Raw genomic sequence first — 19,593 nt, forward strand, 5'->3', positions numbered from 1 at the left:
AGATTAATATGTCAGCATGACATTTAAATATGTTAGAAGCTGTAAGCAGACTCTGATCCTCCGTAAATTACAGGGATTTATGTCCTATACCACTGTTCACTGAAATAATAGATGGAAAATATGATGCAGAAGTGGCATGAATGATTTAAAACAAGCATTGATGTTATCACAGAGCTGATTTTCTACAGGGATAAAACCATTCATGAACTGTAGCTCTGTCAAAGAACACAAACTTGATCAAACAAAGAAGACAAAGATGCAGTGATTGTGCAATAAGTCCTGATACTGATGTTTGAAAAAACAGTTTTGCCCATTCTGATACCTTTGTTTTCCTCACTGCTTTTTTAAGTGCAAGTCTCTCACCGTGCCAACATTTGCACTTGTGCTTTACCTTGAAAACAAACCAAAGTTTGTCAAACAGATGACTTCTGCTGCCTAAGACAAAAAACCTCCTCATTGATTCAGCAGTTAGGTGAACTAGATGTAATTATTACATTGATTGGACAAAACAGATAAACATTGGCTACTGATATTTAATTTTTTTCAGACATCCAATGTGACAATCAGAGGTGGAAAGTAATTATGTTTACTCAGATTACTGTGATGGACTACGTTTTTTTTTGGTACTTGTACTGTTTTAAGTACATTTTGAAATCAATACTTGTAGTAAGTACTAGCAGTAAAGTAAGTTTTAACCAGAGTAACTGTACTTTTACTTGAGTATAATATTCTTGTACTATTTCCATCTGTGTTGACTACACATTGGCACATGGTGAGGGGATGATTCCACATCTTAAAACAGCTGCTGCACAGCAAAACTGGAGTGTTGCTATCTCAGGGTTTAACATTTAAATGTTGATTTTAACTGTCAAACTGTAATTTTAACTGTCAAACTGTAATTTTAACTGTCAAACTGTAATTTTAACGTCATTCTTCAGTGTTGGAGTTATTTGACAGTAGTGACCAGTGTTAGTTAAACTCTGTCAAGAGTCAAATGATCCACAGCCATGGCAAATCTGGAGGAGTGTGTGGCTGGAATTTCCCATCATGCCCTTGGTCAGACTGTTTAGATGTAGTATATGTGTTCAGTTGTGTTTGGATGTTGCCTGTTGTACAGTGATCAATGTTGGGGTTATTTAGCTATTTTCTCTGGTGGATTGTTGTTTTTGATTTGAGACACATGACCATCATGAGTGAAGTTATCCTCTTAGTTAGAGTTTCCATCAGTGACTTTAGGTGCTCCTGTTAGACGCACAGTGCATATTCTTCAGTATGCATTGCCCTGCAATGAGGTTGACTCTGCTCTGTTTGTGCCAGAGGAGACCCACCATGCCACAGATTGTCAAGGGTTACTGCAGCTCTTTAGTTGAACTATATGTAGTGTGGACCAGCAAAACACTTTTAAAGTGTTGAATTGAACTTTATATGAGTTTAATTAACACTTTGAATGTTACTGTTTATTTGACTGTATTATGGAGATAGATACTCAGTACTTAAAGTTAACTTTAAATAAAATACGTTTTACTTGTACTTGAGAAAAGTTATGGACAAGTACTTTTACTTTTACTTCAGGACATTTCTAGCAGAGTAACCCTACTTTTACTTAAGACAATAGTTATGTGTATCAATGCCGATATAAATTTTATACAAGGTGAAGGTCAAAAGGCTAAAACTCCACAAACCTAAAGTTCACCTTATAAGGTGAAGTCAGGGATGGCCAATGTTTTTATCTAATATTCCAATATTATGTGGAAGATTTCAAATATTATCTTGTTTTTTATCCTGGTTTTATGTGGTAGACCACCAGACAGAGGCTGTAGCACATCTGAAAGCGGTTTGCTAACCGCCATTAAATTACTTAAAAAGAAAGCATAAATGTAAAATGACACAACTGAGGTGCTAATAAACAAACTTAAGAAATGGTTGATTTTACTGATCATATTTATGTAAAAGAAAAATTAAGCTATCTATTTATCTAAGTTGTATCAAATAAAATAGAAAACAAAACATCCAGGGTGCAGATGGCCTAGCAGGTAGTCTGCGCCCCATGAATGCAGGCAGCCCAGGTTCAAGTCTGGCTTGTGGCTCCTTTCCTGCATGTCTCTCCCCCACTCTCTCATCCGTGACTCTGTCCACTGTCCTCCTCTCTGAATAAAGGCATAAAAATTCTGAAAAATAAGTCTCTTGAAAATTAAAAAAACTAGAATTTGAACAAAGCAATGTTTAATCTGTCAGCTTGTTAGTAGCAACTTTAATTATGTGTTAGCATCAAGCTAACAAGGGAAAATGTACACTCCAGTTCACCTCTTTGGGCCTTAAAATTTGCTTTTAAGTGACTATAAAATAGTTTTTTTACTGCTGATATGTTCAGCAAAGATATCAACAGTAAATATCCGCAGAAATGTTCATATCTGCTGACAAGGCTAATTTACTTTATAAGCTATATCCTGCCCATACCTAACTACTGATATCTTTTTATGATATTGATACTGGCCAATTATAATATTAAACTGATGCATTCAGTATCCAAAAGATCTGTTTCTTAAACCAGTTTATGTACAGTTAAAATCCATTAAAGAAGCAAGTCTTTACAAACCACTGTAAGTTAACATTTCCTCTTCTGCAAGTGAAGCATAAAAAACATTAAACACCTAAATAAAGTTAGGGAGCTCAGCCAAGATCTCACACACTCAGTCATATTATGGCTGCAATCAAGGAAGAATTTATGGTCTTTTTTTTGTAAATCAATATGTCAGCACCCCAATAAAACATGTGCCTTGCAGCTGTAAGCAGATAAAAATTTTCATTCACGACTGGTATTAATTTAAATGACAGAAAGATGTGATCTACAGCTCTCACGATTAAGCATGTCTAGGATATTAAGAAGTTATTGCTACCTAACTGAAGCTGTAAATCCATACAGAACAGCTTAATTATAAAAGGGATTGGCCTTGTATTACATGTTAATCACAGATGGCGGGGAACAATAAGAGTTTTACGATATTTGAGTTTAAAAGTCCAATCCAAGGCCAACAAACAGACAGGATTTCAAAAGATCAGCATCGTGCCATTGTTACAGTAACAAAGCCATCAGATTAAACACTTGTAAACAACACTTGAGTCAACTTACAGTTCAGTAAATGTCACCAAAAAGTCATCACTTGGTGCTGGAAAATTTGCAGCTGTGTCTTACTGAAGTTTGTACTTAGGAAAAACTTTTGTTCTATTAAAATTAAACTTCCAGCACCTCTTTCTACAGTTTCAGCAGACATCTGCACAAACCAGAGGATCTTCAGGCTTTATCCTGTCACATGTGCATTACAAACAGCTTTCACATTACAAGAACACTTGATTATGATTCATCGCATGATAGCCTAAAAAAGGGGATGTGAGTCATATCAGTGTCTTTCAAGAGGACTTTTGTTCTTTCATGGTCACTAAAAAGTTATAATTTCAGAATAAAGTTGCATCATTTCAAAGAGAAAGTTCACAAAATGAGTGGGAGAAGGGAATATTCCAGATCTTTATTAAAATGTGGGGTCTTTGAGTGATCAATAGCAAAGACTTAAAAATTAACCTGTTAGAGCAGTCCAGAGGTTAAAAAGAGTTAGCTTTCACAAGGGACTAAATTAAAGTTCAACAGAGAAGTATGATTAGTTTCTGGGTGTCTTCAGTGCTACACTGACAGTTAAATTACATGGATCCTGAGTTTGTAGGAGTGGTTTAGGTGGAATCTGAAGATTTTCTGTATTAACATCACATGACAGGACTGAAGTTATGTGCAGCGAGTTGTGAATGGTCTCCAGTAACTCCAGCTGTGCTCACTCTCTGCTGTCTCTGTATAAAGCATCTTTTCACAACAGGCATTTTGCACACAGGACAGCGAGCCATTCGGACACAAGCTCTGAAAGTTCAAGACCCCGCATCTCTCACGTTGCAGGGGCCCGCTTTAGGAAGGTTAAAATGCCTCGAAACAATACTTTGAAAGACAACCATGCAAATTCTGACCTCGGTGGAGAAGAATGGCCCCGGTTCAAGTCTGCAAAGAATCTTGCTCCGGGCCTCGCGTCGCTGCAGTGGAGTCCAGGACAATTGGGCAGAGCCATCTCCATTGGTTCACGGTTAGGTGCTGAGACTTTAAACTCTGACCAAACAGAGCTGGTTCCAAAGAGTGAGACCAAACTTTACCATCGTCGCTGGGTCATGCTGTTTCTTTTCAGCTCTGTCTCAGCCAGCAATGCCTTCATGTGGCTGCAGTACGGCATTATAAGCAACATATTCATGCGCTTTTACAACATTGACTCTCTTGCCATTGACTGGTTGTCCATGATTTACCTGCTTACTTACATCCCTCTCATCCTGCCCGTCCTCTGGCTTCTTGACAACAGGGGGATCCGAGATGTGGTCCTTGTAGGGGCAGCATTTAACTGCATTGGTGCTTGGATTAAAATTGGTAGTGCAAGTCCAGATCTGTTCCCAGTCACCTTCTTTGGTCAGTTTATTTGCTCAGTAGCCACCGTGTTTGTCCTTGGTATTCCTTCTTATCTCGCCTCTGTGTGGTTCGGAGAGAAGGAGGTTTCCACAGCTTGTTCCATCGGAGTTCTGGGGAACCAGGTTTGTCTGAATATCCACACAATAACCATTTTATTTTCCACTTTTTTTTCTTTTTGCAGCAAAGTCCCCTAAGCCGTCCTGTCTGAGAGCCGTCTGTAGATTATGCAGGGCTGCGCTGGATGCCAAAGTCCCATAAGACTTCTAGTGTCTTAGTGTGAGAGGCCAAAGGCATTATTAACTGTTTGCTGATACCATCTTTCTACACCTTGTGCAGTTATAGCTGTTTAAATTATGAAATCATGAAGTTGTGAGTTAAAAAAGTCAGATGACCTTGAAGCTGCTGAAACATGTTATTGTAGAATGAATGGATATTATTATAGAGAAATATGGCTCTCTGTACAGTTCATTAACTCTTACCTGAAGAATCAGATAGGTGATGTAGGGCAGGGCTCGTTTGTTCAAATAGTGGCTGAAATTAATTTTAAATCAAGTATTTGGATTAGGGCTTTAGTGATCGATTCTTCTGGTGGTAATCGAGTACTCTAATAAGAAATATTGCATTTTTTTATCAAACACTTTTGCTTTTTCTAAAGAAAATATATTTTACAAAGTGCAATGAAGTTTTGATAGCAATTTACATTTATTAAAGTTAAAAGGAAAGGAAGTATATAATGACATTAGATCATGCCATATTTGGGTTTAGAGATCCTCTCCCAGGACATTTGTGGTGCTGACACTTTTTTTCTTCCATAATAGTTTATTTGTATTTTTCAATCTGTCATTAAAGTAAAGGGACACTTAATAATTTTAAAATCCTCTAGTTTATGCATAAATCGAATATTTCACATTATAGAAAGACTAACCCTCCATCATTCACACAGTAGTCTGATGATGTCTGAAAGGTGAACCTTTAGATTACAGGATTATGGCCTATTTTTCAAAGGCTGTTCACTTTTAATTTTAGCAATTTTTGTTTGTGAGTTTATCCACCATAATAATCTGACCTTTTAAGACCAGCCACTGACATGGAGAGCACATTTTAAGGGATAAAGCTTCTTCTATGATCTGTTGAATCCTGACCATATGATGATAAACTTTGGCCTATTTAGTCTCTGCCTCAGTCACTGTATGTGGCAATAGTGTGTTTCTATTTAGTTGGTGTCAATTCATTACCAATATAAGTCTTATCAAATTATCCGGGATGCTGAAACTTTTTGAAAAATACGCTGTAATCAAGACGTCAGTGCGCTGAAATTAAATAATTTAAAGAGAGAGCGAGAGAGAGAGGGAAAGCACCAAAACAGGACTTGAATTGTGAAGCCTGACGATGCTCTGTGAAACGGTCGGGTCAATCAGAGAAGTTTCTGGTATCCTCTGGAGTCTGCAGACACAAACTGAGCGCTGTCTCACACCAGTGAGTCATGCAGGCAGCGCATAAACTCGTAGATCTGCGTAGGTTCACCGTTCCAAGCGTAGTGCCATATTTGCCATGAAGCCATGGCCAGTGGATGCTTAAAAATGCAGGATGCATGCCCGTCGAGATCAATGCATCAACTTCTCTTCCCTCATGATTTTCACGCCTCAAATCATGCATGTTACGTTATAGAAACAGCAAAACAAGTGCATTGTGCCACACAATTTTTTTTACTACATTCTAGCTTATATGAATTTTTGGTGGCTTTACGTGATATGATAACACAAGCACAGTTTAATTTTAGCTAGTTAATTTTAGCTGGCCAGCTACAGTCTTAGGTAGGACTTGCTCAAAAGCTAACTTTAGCTATTTTTGACTCTTGATAAGGACTTATCAAATGCTTGTATGGTTTTCTTTGCTCATCATAAAAACAGGGCAAATAGCTGCAGAGTGAATTAATTATTTAGTTTGTTTCTTTATGTTTAAGTTTCTTGAGTTAGGACAGTACACATTAAGCAGCATATCTGCAATACAGAAGAGAGAGTCTCTTGCGCTTCAGCCCCTCAACGGGTTGAGGTTGGTGCTCTCAGAGAGGACCAGCAACATACAAAGGTGTCTCAATGGATCTCACAGGTAAATCCAAGAAAGAAACTGGAGCACACAAATCACTTAATGCCGTTTAATCAGGTGCAGACGACTAACGTTTCGACACACACTGCGTCTTCATCAGAGTCAAATGTTTCACTCCGAGGATAAAGCCTTTCTATAGACCTACCTGCTGTGATATTATCAGAGAAACAATCCTATTTTGTTCTTTGTGTTCCCTATCTTGTAGCTGGGTATTGCCATTGGGTTCCTGGTGCCTCCTATCCTGGTGCCTAATGTGGATGACATGGATGAGCTGGCTCATCATATCAGAGTCATGTTCTACATCACGGCAGGAGTGGCCACCTTACTCTTCATTCTCGTCGTCTTTGGTAAGTTTGTGTTGTGTTACATTGTGAGTCCATGCTTTGTTTTCAGGAGTTTTCCCTGTGTTATTTTTTAGTTATCTACTAAACAGATAGTTTGGGCTGTACAGAACAAGGTCCATTTCCTGCTATGCACATACTATAAAAAATGAATGCAAATTGGTTTGCATGCCTCTTAAGGTACATGGACTGGAATATTAAATCTTTCTTGTGTACACCACAAAATAGCCTATGTTCTCAAGAAATTTTACCATTTGCACTAGAAACTATACTACCATGTATTCAGAAAGTATTCAGACCCCCTTCAACTATTTCCTTGTTAATCTACTCTCAGTGCCACATTATGACAAAGTTAAAAACCGAATTTTAGGAAAAAGTGAAGGGGTCTGAATACTTCCTGAATACTCTGTATCTTGCGAAGACAAGAAGGTGCTCATGAGAAGCTATCACTTGTGTATCAGAAAGCATTCCCTTGAGCACAGATTAGATTTTGGTGTGCACAAGAAAGTTATTTCTTGTTTGTTCACTCCTGACCTTTTAGGTTGCAAGTACATTTTTGCAATTGTGGATGTTCTCTTACTGTGGAAAATAGTTCCAATTAAAAGCCATCTCTGAGTCACGGGATGTTTTTAAGAGAAATGTTTCTGGAAAAAATTGGTCATTTTTTCAAATACAACTACAGGTCTCGTTGGGGAGTTCAAGGGAAACGTCCTTTGTCTTTATCATGTTTGAGCAATAGTTGAAATGGCAGGAATGAAGGATGCAGTCTCTGTTGTTTTACTGAACTGTGTTCATTGAAATAACAGAGCGACTCTGCAGTCTGGCTGCCGAGAAGCACCCCCACAGAATGATGTTGCCATCACATGTCTGATGGCCAAAAAGCACAATTTGGTCCCATCAGACCAAAACTCAGCCATTCTGCAATCGGCAGGTTGTGGGTTCATTGTCCAGCTCCTGCAGTTACAAGTTGATGTACCCTTTGGCAAAACACTTAACCCCTCGGTGGTGTGTAAATGTGAATAGATGCGTATGAATGGTTTTGGCTAATACTGATGGCCAGTCGAGTAGTCAGATGACTAGAAGAGTGCTATACAAGCTCAAGTCCATTAATCATGTTATCAAAAAGCACAAAGCTGTTTTTTTATTGTCCTAAAGGTGATATTAGAAGTGATCTCACTGTACCATATCATGTAGCCAATGACATTTGTTGGATGCAGAGGAGGTTAAGTGCTCAGTGACGCAGTCAGAGAACCAAATGAATGAAAGGTTCATCTTGTCACTCAGTAAGCTTTTCTGCTCTTCCACAAATTTGCATTTTTTCCTCAGAAACTTTGAATTGTCTGGGTCACTTTAGCTCAAGCAGATGCAATTTTCTCATTTAATGGATCTACCTGATGACACTCTGACAAGAGGTAGCTTTCAGCAGACAAGAGAAGTGCTGACCTGCACGTTCTTAACAAACACAAAAGCCTCTCTGAAGGGGGAGGTCGACAGAAAGGAAACTGTTGTGGAACCAGTAAGGTCAGGAGGGAAATCATGGGAATGGGCACCAAATAAAGAGCATGTTAGCATATTGAAAAAAGCTGAATTACTTAACAAAGTGCTTGTTTCTTGTTGGATGACATTGATCCCATTTTCTAGTGGAGGAAGTAGCATAACTTAAGTTGTCAAACAGGATATGAGTTGGCATGTAAAATGCTCATTTATTGTCAGTGTAATTTCTGTTACGTATTCATGCTGTTCTACGGATGTCTTTGAAGGGTTTTTATTTTTACTCATATAATGTGTCTTTTATATGGGAGGTAGTTGAATGACCAGAGGCTGTTAGTTAGAATATATTAGCATACTATGCTGTAAGTGTGTATTGTTCTATAAAAAACATAGGGCAGGGAAGTGGTCAAAGAGGAGGAACAAGTTTCCTGAAGAAGCTGTTGTGCTGTCAGGCCACTGCGAGGGCGGGGGAGCTCCGAAGTGTGCTTCATTCAGAAATACAAAAGGATGCTTGTGGAGGCATTCTGTAGTAACACCACGTACAACATTCAGGCTGACTTAACTGTCTGCATTGTTCATACAACACCTTGAAAAGCAGACTTTAGCTCATTTTATGTTAATTTTACTAGCTATGTAGATTAATGTTGATATTTTTGAACCAGAAGTGTATACTTTTGTATTTTTAAGAGTTTTTGTGACCCTTTGAAGGAATAGGAAACATTTCTGGAAACTCTAAGGTTGTCAAAGTGTTGATACTTTAATACGTTTTGGTACCGTGTGTTTTAAAATACTACAGTCTCTGATATCTTACTGATCACTTGTATCAGGTAATACTGAAGCTTTTAAGAAAATTCACATCTTCAGTCATAATTTCACCAAAGGCTGCAGTGAGATAGAGAAAGAGAGCTCTGTCAAGTGCACAAAACACTGACAACATTGTTTTTTCTGCAGTTTACAGAAGGATTTGCTAAAGATTACTTAATAATCAGTTGTCCAGTATTTTTGTTGCTTTAGTATAATGACAGGTATGGAAATCAGTTGACTTTTATTGGACTAGCATTAACGTCTGACATCTGGACAACCTAAATACACATAAAGAATAGATACCCCATTCATGGCATGCAGTAAATACAAAGCCAGGAGATGCTTGAAATAGCTAGCCTAGCTTTGTCTCAAGATTTAAATTCACCATGAGAAAAAAATGAAATCATGGCTTCATTAAAGAGCTTTAGAGCTGCATCCATCCACCCAACTTCTGCTGATTCAAGGCCAGGTTATGGTTGCAGCAAGTTCACCCAGACATCCTCTCCCTAGCTCTAGAGTTTTAGGGTCTGCCCTGAGGTCTGCCCTGAGGTCTCTGTCCAGTTGGACATGCCTGAAAGGCATCCAGGAGCAGGAGGGATCCTGATAAGATGCCCAAACCACCTCAACTAGACTCTTTCGGCTCTACAATGTCCATGCGCTTCCCCTTATCTCTAAAGCTGAGCGAGCCATCCTCATGAGGAATCTTAATTGCTTGTATCTGCTATCTCATTCTTTGGTTTATGAGCATAGATGAGGGTTTGAACCAATGTTAACTGGTAAATTGAAAGCTTTGCCTTCTGCCTCAGCTTCTAGCAAAAAACTAAAACCCCCAGACGGAGAGGTGTTGATGCTAATCCTAGCTATTTCATATTCATTTGCAAACAGCCAGCATGCTTTCAGAGCAGCATCTATGCAGATATTCTCAGGGCTCTATATAAACTTTGTTAGGCGTTCCACCTGAGTATAGACTTAATTCTAACATGAGCTAAAAGTGCCAAACATTCAAAAGCAGTATATACAGTTTCTACATTTAACCTGCAGATATACGGGAGTTGGTATCGGTCTTATTTACTGTAAGAAAGAAACCAAACAGATTCTCAAAATGCCAAGCTCTTCCCTCCACTCAAAGTTGAGTTAATTCAGGGTGCATGGAGAGATAGCACCTTTTGGGATTAAGTTCTCATGTTTGGAACAACTGGTTGCTGTTTTTGCATCTTACCCACTTGAAATGTAGAATTGTTGAAAGTGAGGCTTTATGATTCTGAATTTACCCACATCATAGACCTGTAGCTTAAAATTGTCATAAGACTGACCATGGCGCTGATCCAGACTTTCCAAACTCACACAAGTTGACCACAGTTGTTTCAAGATACATCACACTCATAGCACACTCTAACACATACATGCAAGATGCCATGTTTGAGGTTGGTCCTGCTGGCAGGACCATCTGCAGCTCTGCAACAGGCCTGTGAGTCAGCAGGCCAGACAGTCCCAATGTTCAGTGATGAACATAAAGAGAGTAGAGAGAGGTTTAGCTGTTGTTTTCCTCTAAAGAAACTGACAATCAATGTTAACCGAAAGAAATCTGCATTAGTGAGATTAAAAATTGAAGTTCTCAGGGTTATTGTTAAGATTAGCATGTGCAATCATAAAACTCAAATCTGATGACAATGTCTAGGAGTGATCTTCAACATTTTTAGGCCGCTGACATAGCCAGCAGATAGTGAAAAAGAACCTCCGGCCAAGCCTTCTTTTTACAGGTGCTGCCTTGTTTGACAGTCTGTCATGTGTGACATGTGACATCAGAATCAAGAATAAGTCTGTTGAAAAATTCCATCTGAAAGTCTGCAGGCTAAATCTCTATTAGATGGTATACTATCTTATGAGTCCCAGTATTGCAGCAGATCACCTTTATGCACTCCACAGGGACTGGTTTCCTTCATTATGCCCATAGAGAGTGTAAACATGATCATAGGCTTCATGATGTCACACACTGGCAGCTGGAGTGAAGTTTTGAAGCCAGCCAATGGCACGCACCTTTAATCACTTACTGTAGGCTAACTTTAGGTTAGCCTACAGTAACAAAGACATCAAGCTAAGCTGGGCCTTCAGCATCTTGACAAACAGCTACAGTTGACCTGCCTGTCTGTAGATAAGCTTTGTGAACATAAAAAACACGAGTTATATTTTATGGACTAGGCTGTAAATATTTATTTCTGCTATGAAAGTGGGCATTTTGATGTCAGTGCTGAGGCTGAGTCGGTCTCAAGTGGACACTCGAGGAACTGCTTTTATTTGCACTCATTCATTGGCTTTATTTTCATCAACAGACTTTGCCACGTGACCAAGCTAACACCTCTGAAACAACTACATTTTTATACAGATCTGCCAAAAGTAAATTAACAGCGCAAGATATTTAAAAATATATAGCTTTAATTACACACATTGCCTGTGAGTAACATGTCTTGATGTGCAGGAAAATCCAGCTGTGACTATTTATAACCTAACATCTCCATGTGTTGTTTGAGCAGGCATCTTAAAGAACAGGTTAGTTTAGTGTGAACTGGTTCCTCTGCACAAACCCTCAGGTCAGGCTGGCTGTACGGAGAAACTGCTGGCTCAGCTCCAGGAACTACAAAGACAGACATCTGCATTTCCCCATGAGGCCTGAGGCTGTGAGCTTTCACCCAGGAAAAAAGAACTGACTGAAACAGGTCAGAACAAAGAAATCAGCCCAAGAGGATGACTGTCCACTGAGTTGGAGACTGGCTAACTGAGACATGTGTAATGTGTGTGTGAGATGCTGTCATGCACGGATTTGGACATGTCCACCTGAGTCTAAAGCTTTTACCATGAAATTTGAGCAGCTTTTTACGAGGAGAAACAAAAAATACCAGTGTATTCCAGATAAATCCTAATATACTCAATATGTTACCTTAACTGCCAATTTAGAAAGGGGTGCCAAAGTAAGTTCTGGTCCATAAATCTACTTAAATCAAAGTTTGAAGTATTAAATTTAAAGTTACATAGTAAGTAATGAGTAGCTACTGAGGAGTTGTATAGTAAAATGTGATATTCCTTATTGGCAAGAACAACAATAATATAGATCTCCAACAAGGTAAAGTAAAATACACAGCAAAATTAAAAGTGCTAATTCAACCCATATAGAGTTAAATTCAACATTTTAAAAGTGCCTTTTTTATTGGGCCACACTACATATAGTTAAACTACACTTTTGAAAGAAATATTTTACAATCAAACAGAGCTGCAGCAACTCTTCAAAATCTGTGTTAAGGTGGGTCTCCTCTGGCAAGAACAAAGCAGACAGTCAACCTCATAGCAAGGCAATGCATTCTGATGAAGAATAGTCACTATGCATCCCATAGGGCAGTGGTTCTCAACCTGGGGTCCAGGACCCCCTAGGGGGGTCCCCAGACATCTTAGGGGAGGCACGAGGCTTTGTTTGCTTTGAGGTTGTCAAGATTACATTTGCAAATATTAAGTACAGTCATGTTAAAGCACTCAATAAAAAGTTTATACAAAGGGCTTTTGGTAAGGAAAAACCTGTGAAGAGCCACTTCCTTAGGACTTTATCCATGAAACAATAAAAGGATGTTTTTTTGGGGGGGGGGGGCCTTGGGGGAGCTCCAAGGAAAAAATGGTTGGGAACTTTAACTCAGTGAATACCTTCAATCATAATGCAAATGTGCCTCATATAAAAACAACGATCCACCAGAAACATGAAAAAATCCCAGCAGTCATGAGCTGTTTTGGGATGTGACGTGGATTCATTCTCTCATTGCGCGCTACTTTGTGTAGTCAACAGAGGTGGAAAAAGTACAAAAGTATTATGTAAGTAATAGTACAGTTACCTCGGTTAAAACTTAAGTATAATCAGAAGTTCTAATTTTAAAATGTACACAAAAAAATTAAAAGTAGCAAAAATGTCTCTATTACAGTAATTTGAGTTGATATGATTCAAATACTTCCCACCCCTGTCAGTCAGGTAGTTTTAATGATTACTGTCCTTGCCCTAGTAAACATGCAGTAGAATGGTTTAGCATGCTGCTAACTAGCTATATGTTGAATGGTGAATAAATGGACAAACTTAAAAGCTTTGTATACTTTTTGAACACTTTACTTTTGGCATAAATGTAATGCATGTTATCCCTGTAGCTTGTGGTGATATCTGAAGGCAGACGACAACATCTGCTATGTTAACAATCATGCTTATCAGCTTCCAGGCCAAAGCCTGATGTGGAACCTGTGGCGCCTGCTGATTGTGGAGTATATATGAAAGAGAAAAGAGTAAACATAAGTAAACATTATCAAGGAGTTTTATCAGAGTTCAAAGGTTTTTTTCTCTGTAAGATTAATTTTTAGGGATATTTGGAGGCAACAGACTGATGGATAGTGTAGGAAACAGGGAGAGAGAGAGTGAGGAATGACATGCAGGAAAGAAGGCACAGCTCAGATTCAAACCTGTGCCAACCACGTGGAAGACTAGGTTCCATAAATGGGGTACGACCTAATTACCAGTCCATCTGTGCCCTCAGTTCAAGAGATTTGATTTTGAGCAATTTCAGTCAGCCTGACATGTTCACCCACTTTTTAAAGTCCAGATGTGTTGTTTTATTTGGACTAACTTTATTTTTTTCTTTCAGTCTTCCAGGAGCGTCCTAAACTACCTCCTACTCAGGCCCAGGCCACAGCTCGTCTCATCCCACCGGAGCAGTACTCCTATACCGCCTCTATCCTCAGGCTACTCCGTAACAAGCCCTTCATCCTCCTCATCATCACTTATGGTCAGTGATCCTCTAGGTATCAGAGACAGTGCATACATTTTTAAGATAGGTTAGTGTTATTCTTGGATGTATGGTTAGGTTTTCTGTCATTGCAGTAAGTCTCACACTTTGTTGTAAATTGAAGTCCAGCTCAAATGTCATGCAACACACCCCCACACTTGCTCTTCTCCACATCAGTCAGTAATTAAATACAGTTTACAGAGTTTATGTATCAATAAATGTCATTAAGATCCACACAAGTTCAATATCCAACTAAAAACTTTGATAGACACAGTGTGTTTCCTGCAGCAGTTCAAAGTCTGTTTAAAGTCTGACTGTTTTACAAATTCCTTGGGTTAGTGCCAGGAAAAGCTCCAACATTTATTGAACTGAAAGCACTCGGTGACATGAAGTCAGCTATCATGTAACAACAGATCTGTGAGTCTGACAGCTGAGGGTGGTTTAAGGAAACTCTTCCTTCTCTTTGCCTGACCTCCCTGTGTGTGTCATGTGAAAATCTCATGTGCTATAATTAGTGTGCTTCTCTGCCCTTGTTCTTGTGTAAGATTGTCAGGTTGTCAGCTGACTGTTTATAGCTCCCTTTGTCTTAGGTGTACCTGCGACTGTGACTCTGTCATCCCAGCTCCACCTGTCTATGCCTGTTTGACTAACCTGTCTGTAGGCCTGAATGTCCTGTTAGAAATAAGTGACAAGCTCATTTACACTGTTCAGTGTGAATTATGTAAATCCCACCACCAGGGGGCTCTCGATCAAAACATTAACAAAGGATTACAAGTTCAGGTGCTGCTCAACCCTGCTCTACTTTGTTTTTTTTCCTAACAAATCAAAGACTTTATTTATTAAAAACTGCACACCATGCAAAGCAGGAAGGCCACTTTTAACATATTTTCCCCCTTATTATGCAAAATTCATCCATGAAACAAATACAGTGTTCAGGTTCTTCGTAAATACGTATTCTGGAATGGAGTTTTTGTTGAAATAGTCCTCAGTTCAGAAACAACAAAATAATCGGTGGAGGTGACCTGGGTTAAGCACTGTGCTCCTTTCTTTCTTGAAAATGTCTAGTGCAGCCACAAGGTTAGGGAGGTCATGGGAATCGGGACGGAATGCATGGGCAACAGAACGTGCAGCTGCTGGTAGAGAATAATCATGGTCCATCACAAGTAAGCAGCACAAGCCATGAATGAGTTACAGCAAGAGAAAGGCAGCCTCCAATAACAGTTTCCACTCTCTTATGGATTAGTCTTTAATTCAACATCTGATGTCTCCACTGCAACGATTTCCCCTGAAATATTTGATTCCTTTTATGCAGGTTTGTTCTGAGTCAAGGACTGTATCTCAAACCCTTGAAAGAATAACTCAGTTCAGGTCTGTCCTTTTATAGAAATCTTTGATTCAGTACAGGTCTGTTTTGGAAACTATCCTGATAAGGTTCACTTGTCACAACTGGAAACCAAAACTCTTCATCTTATCATGCTATTATACAACCTCAATCCCTAAAAAAAGTTGGTATGCTGTGTAAAATATAAATATAAACAGAATTAGATGACTCTTAGAACACTGAAATCACATGTTAGACTGAAAATAGCACAAATACGACATAATTAACACCTTAAAAAAAAAAAGAAGTGGTATTCAGAGTGGTATAAACATGACCCTTTCCTCAACCTGTTGCTTACTTGAAATAAAGATGGGGATAACATTTTCTAAAAAGACAAAAGAAATGTCTCATTTTTTTAACATATGTTGTCTTCATACTATTTTCAGCTACAGTGCCTATGAAAAGTATTCAACCACTTGGATGTTTTAACCTTTAACCTTCTAACCTGATTTTATAAATCAATATCATTTTTTACCAAAAAATCCCCAAAACATTTCTAGTGCATCTCTAATACAGATTTCTACAAAGTAATATCAACTAAATAAAAAATATGTAATATAAAAGAAGTGATAGTATGAATATTCACCCCTTTTAAAGTGACTGACCCAATTCAAAGCCAGTCACAGACTCAGAGCTGTGATTGCAATCAAAGGTGCATTTACTTAATACTGACCTTAAGGGGTTGGATACTTATGCAATTACTTTTTGAGTTTTGTATTTGTTTGGTAAAAAAAAAAAAAAAAAAATTATATTGACTCTGATTGATTTATAAAATTAATAAAAGGGTAAAACATCCAAGGGGATGAATTCTTTCAATAGGCACGGTATGTGGTATTAATATTTGTCTATCTGTTTAATTTACATTTTACACAGCATCCCAAGTTTTTTGTAAATGGGTTTGCATTTCTTACTTTGCATAGAGGAGATATGCTGTGAGAGTTTTCTAAAAGTTATTTTAGTCCTGTGGTTTTTTGCCTGCAGACTTTGTTTAACCATATTTCCCATAATCGCAGGTTTGAACGTGGGCTGTTTCTATGCTGTGGGCACCCTGCTGAACCGTATGATCATTGAACATTACCCCGTAAGTTCTGCCTGCTGTGCCTGTGTGTGAAGAAACAAAGAGTGAACTTAGAGTAGATAATGAGTGCACAACAGTGCCATGCATCAGGGTTTCCTCTGTTTAATCCATAAGTCTAATGACCATAACTTAAATGACTCATTTTCCAAACTGTAAGGCTTGAAAAGTTTGATTCACTGTTAAATTTGTACCTCAGTCTCACATTTGCATTTTGGCAGCATTATTAATAATATTTTATTCATGGAAATCATCTCACATATTATCAATAAGCTGAGCTGTGGTGCTAAATTTAGTCTGCTAGTCCAGTTTTCCATGAACATAGCAATTATTAATTACTAGTCAGAAGGATTTTTAATCTGCCCAATGAGAACCATGGCATGTTCATACGAGACAATTCCATACAGGAAACTTTAACATCAGTTATGCAACAGTTGAATGTCTTTATCTCCTGTATAGCTACAGAATGGTTATTAAAGTGTTAATTTTTATGTACTTCTGCTTCATATAGTGCTTTATTTTATTCAGTGCTCAGTCAAAATGAGATGTCGGTGAAAACTGTTCAGTTCAGCTCTCTTCTTGGGAATCTTTATACATCCCGTCTGCTTTTCCTGAGTCTGCCGTTCCTCTTAGTGGTATGTGAGGTCACCAGGTCACACACTTTGAGTCTATCTTCCTTTACCCCTCAGGGAGAAGAAGTGAATGCTGGTCGGATCGGACTCACCATAGTCATTGCAGGGATGGTCGGCTCTCTGATCTGTGGGATCTGGTTGGATAAAACTAAAACTTATAAGTAAGTGATAGGAATCATAAAGATTCACAAAAGCAGAGCTAAAGTTATTTTTTAATTTCTTTGAAGCTGTTTAATGTTTATTGTGATTTCTTGCTCCATCTCTGCTGGTGTTGTTTTAGTGTTTGTGTTGCTGTTGGGGCTCTGTGTGTTTATCCAGGTGCTGCATGCTGCTCTTACAATGATCTCTGTGATCTTTGGTTCCAAGTCTCCAGCCAGTTTCATTTAACCACCCTTCTTAGTTATTTACATTAGTATTGTTATACAAATGAAGGAATGTGGGTGTATTTGTTGCAAACATGAAGGAAAGCATTCAGCCCAGCATAGCATAGTTGTACTTCAGTTACCAGCATAATTATGTCTGTTTCATTGTGATGACACTTTGTAGGTGTGTTTGCACTGCTTTGTTGTCCTTTGCCAATAACACTCTTAAAATGTACTATACAAGCAAAAGTATTTGGCTTTTTTAATTTTTGTATTTTTGATTATTGAATTCCAGTGTTTCAATCAGACCTGTTTCCACAGGTGTATAAAATCGAGCACCTAGCCAGCAGTCTCCATAATCAAACATTTGTGACACAGAATGGGTCGTTCTGAAGATCTCAGTGACTTCATGCCGCCTTTGCAATAAGATGGTTTATGAAACATATTGGATTTTCCACAGTCAACAACTATAAGTGATACAATTAGAAAGTGGAAGCGTTTAGGAACAACAGCAACTCAGCCACAAAGCGGAAGACCTCATAAAATCAGAGTGGGGTCAACGAGTGCTAAAGTGCTAAAACGCTTGGCTGATTTCATAGCTGAGGAGTTCTGAACTTCCACTGGCATTAATGAATGCAAGCCTCACATCACCAAGACCAGCACCAAAAGTCAGACAGAGTAGTGTCACGCATACAAACACTGGAGTGGAGCAGTGGAAGTGTGTTCTGTGGAGCAATGAATCACTCTTCTCTGTTTGGCAGCCACATGGACGAGTCTGGGTTTGGCAGATGCCAGGATAACGTTGCCTGCCTGACTGCATTAGGCCAACTGTGAAGTTTGGTGGAGGAGGGATACTGGTATGGGCTAGGGCCCTTATCTCTAGTGAAGGCCAGTCTTATTGCTTCAGCAGACCAACGCATTTTGAACAATGCTATGCTTCTAACTTTGTGGCAACAGTTTGAGGAAGGCCTTTTTCTATATCAGCATGACTGTACCCAGTTTGATAGTTTTTCTTGTGAAAGACTTTCCTGGTACATTTCTACATTTTTTGGTATTTTACTGTCACCTGTAAAAAGTGTGAGAGCATTAGCAAGAAATAGAATTGAATCCTCTTTATAAAATGACATCATATAAAGGAACAGCTGATAAAAACACTGCTTCACTGCTTGTTATTAAGTGTCACAAATTCACTTCAAAGCTGTCTGTAATGTTAAATGAACTGCTTTTTATCATGTCTTGTATTCAGAAATACCCAAAGAAACTAATGTAGAGAGCAACATAACATTTACAATTAGAAGCTGGATTTACCATTTTAAAGTCATGAGCACTGTTGTATTTTGTTTTCTTCAGACAGACGACCCTTGCAGTCTACTTCATGTCTCTGGTGGGGATGATCGTTTATGCTGCTACACTCGATCTTGGACACCTATGGGTGGTCTTCATCACTGCAGGAGCTCTTGGGTATTCTTTAATTTTTTCTCTTTTATTTTTATTCTGGCCTTGTTTTTAAGTAGATAAAGAGATTGTGCTTTCATGTAAAGTTTACAAGGTATGTGTTATTATATAGACATTTGCATGTGATTTGACAGAGTCCGTCTCGCCCCCAGCTTGATGGCAAAAAGGAACATGTTACTTACTGGATGCCAGTGCTAATAAATACTCTCGTCCACAAATTCCCCACAGTAATCCTTGTAGTGCACATAAAGCTTAAATGACAACATCTGTAAATCATTTTATGATGTATGAAACAGCATATTCCATAGCATCTCATTAGAAGAAACGCTAAATAGGCCAGTGCTAACACTAACGAACGCTGGTGTAATGCTGTACACTGTGACCCTGTTTACTGATCTCCTTCAACCAAATGAGATGTTGAAAACAGAAAGATTGCTCAAGAATGGCTCTTTTTGTAGATTTCTTTTAAACATGTCTGAGGAGAATATTTACAGATTCTAATTAAAAACTCAACAAAGAGGTATTCATGAGGACAGCTACAAAGGTTTCAAGGCTTTTGCATGGTTAAAGTTCACTCCCTGCGTTTAGACAAAAGCCTCCTTCACCCTGGTATTCACTAGCTTCCGTGTTTGTTAGTGCCCTAGAGGTT

The 19,593-nt window shown here is 38.6% G+C and overlaps 1 protein-coding gene across 2 annotated transcripts in view; it reads left to right on the plus strand.

Moving 5' to 3' along the window:
• The window catches only part of flvcr2b (FLVCR heme transporter 2b), a 32,426-nt gene that overhangs the window by 1,419 nt on the left and 11,414 nt on the right, over window positions 1–19,593 (plus strand). For both annotated transcript variants that reach the window (XR_005992856.1, XM_041805511.1), the window contains exons 2-6: window positions 6,804–6,945; window positions 13,899–14,039; window positions 16,434–16,501; window positions 17,185–17,288; window positions 18,840–18,950. Coding sequence is in view for 1 of the 2 variants with exons in the window: in XM_041805511.1 (XP_041661445.1) it covers window positions 6,804–6,945; window positions 13,899–14,039; window positions 16,434–16,501; window positions 17,185–17,288; window positions 18,840–18,950 (566 nt within the window). In the remaining variant the exon portion in view is untranslated. The remainder of the gene's footprint in view (window positions 1–6,803; window positions 6,946–13,898; window positions 14,040–16,433; window positions 16,502–17,184; window positions 17,289–18,839; window positions 18,951–19,593) is intronic.

This window comes from Cheilinus undulatus, linkage group 14, assembly GCF_018320785.1.
Source record: "Cheilinus undulatus linkage group 14, ASM1832078v1, whole genome shotgun sequence".
NCBI lineage: Eukaryota > Metazoa > Chordata > Actinopteri > Labriformes > Labridae > Cheilinus > Cheilinus undulatus.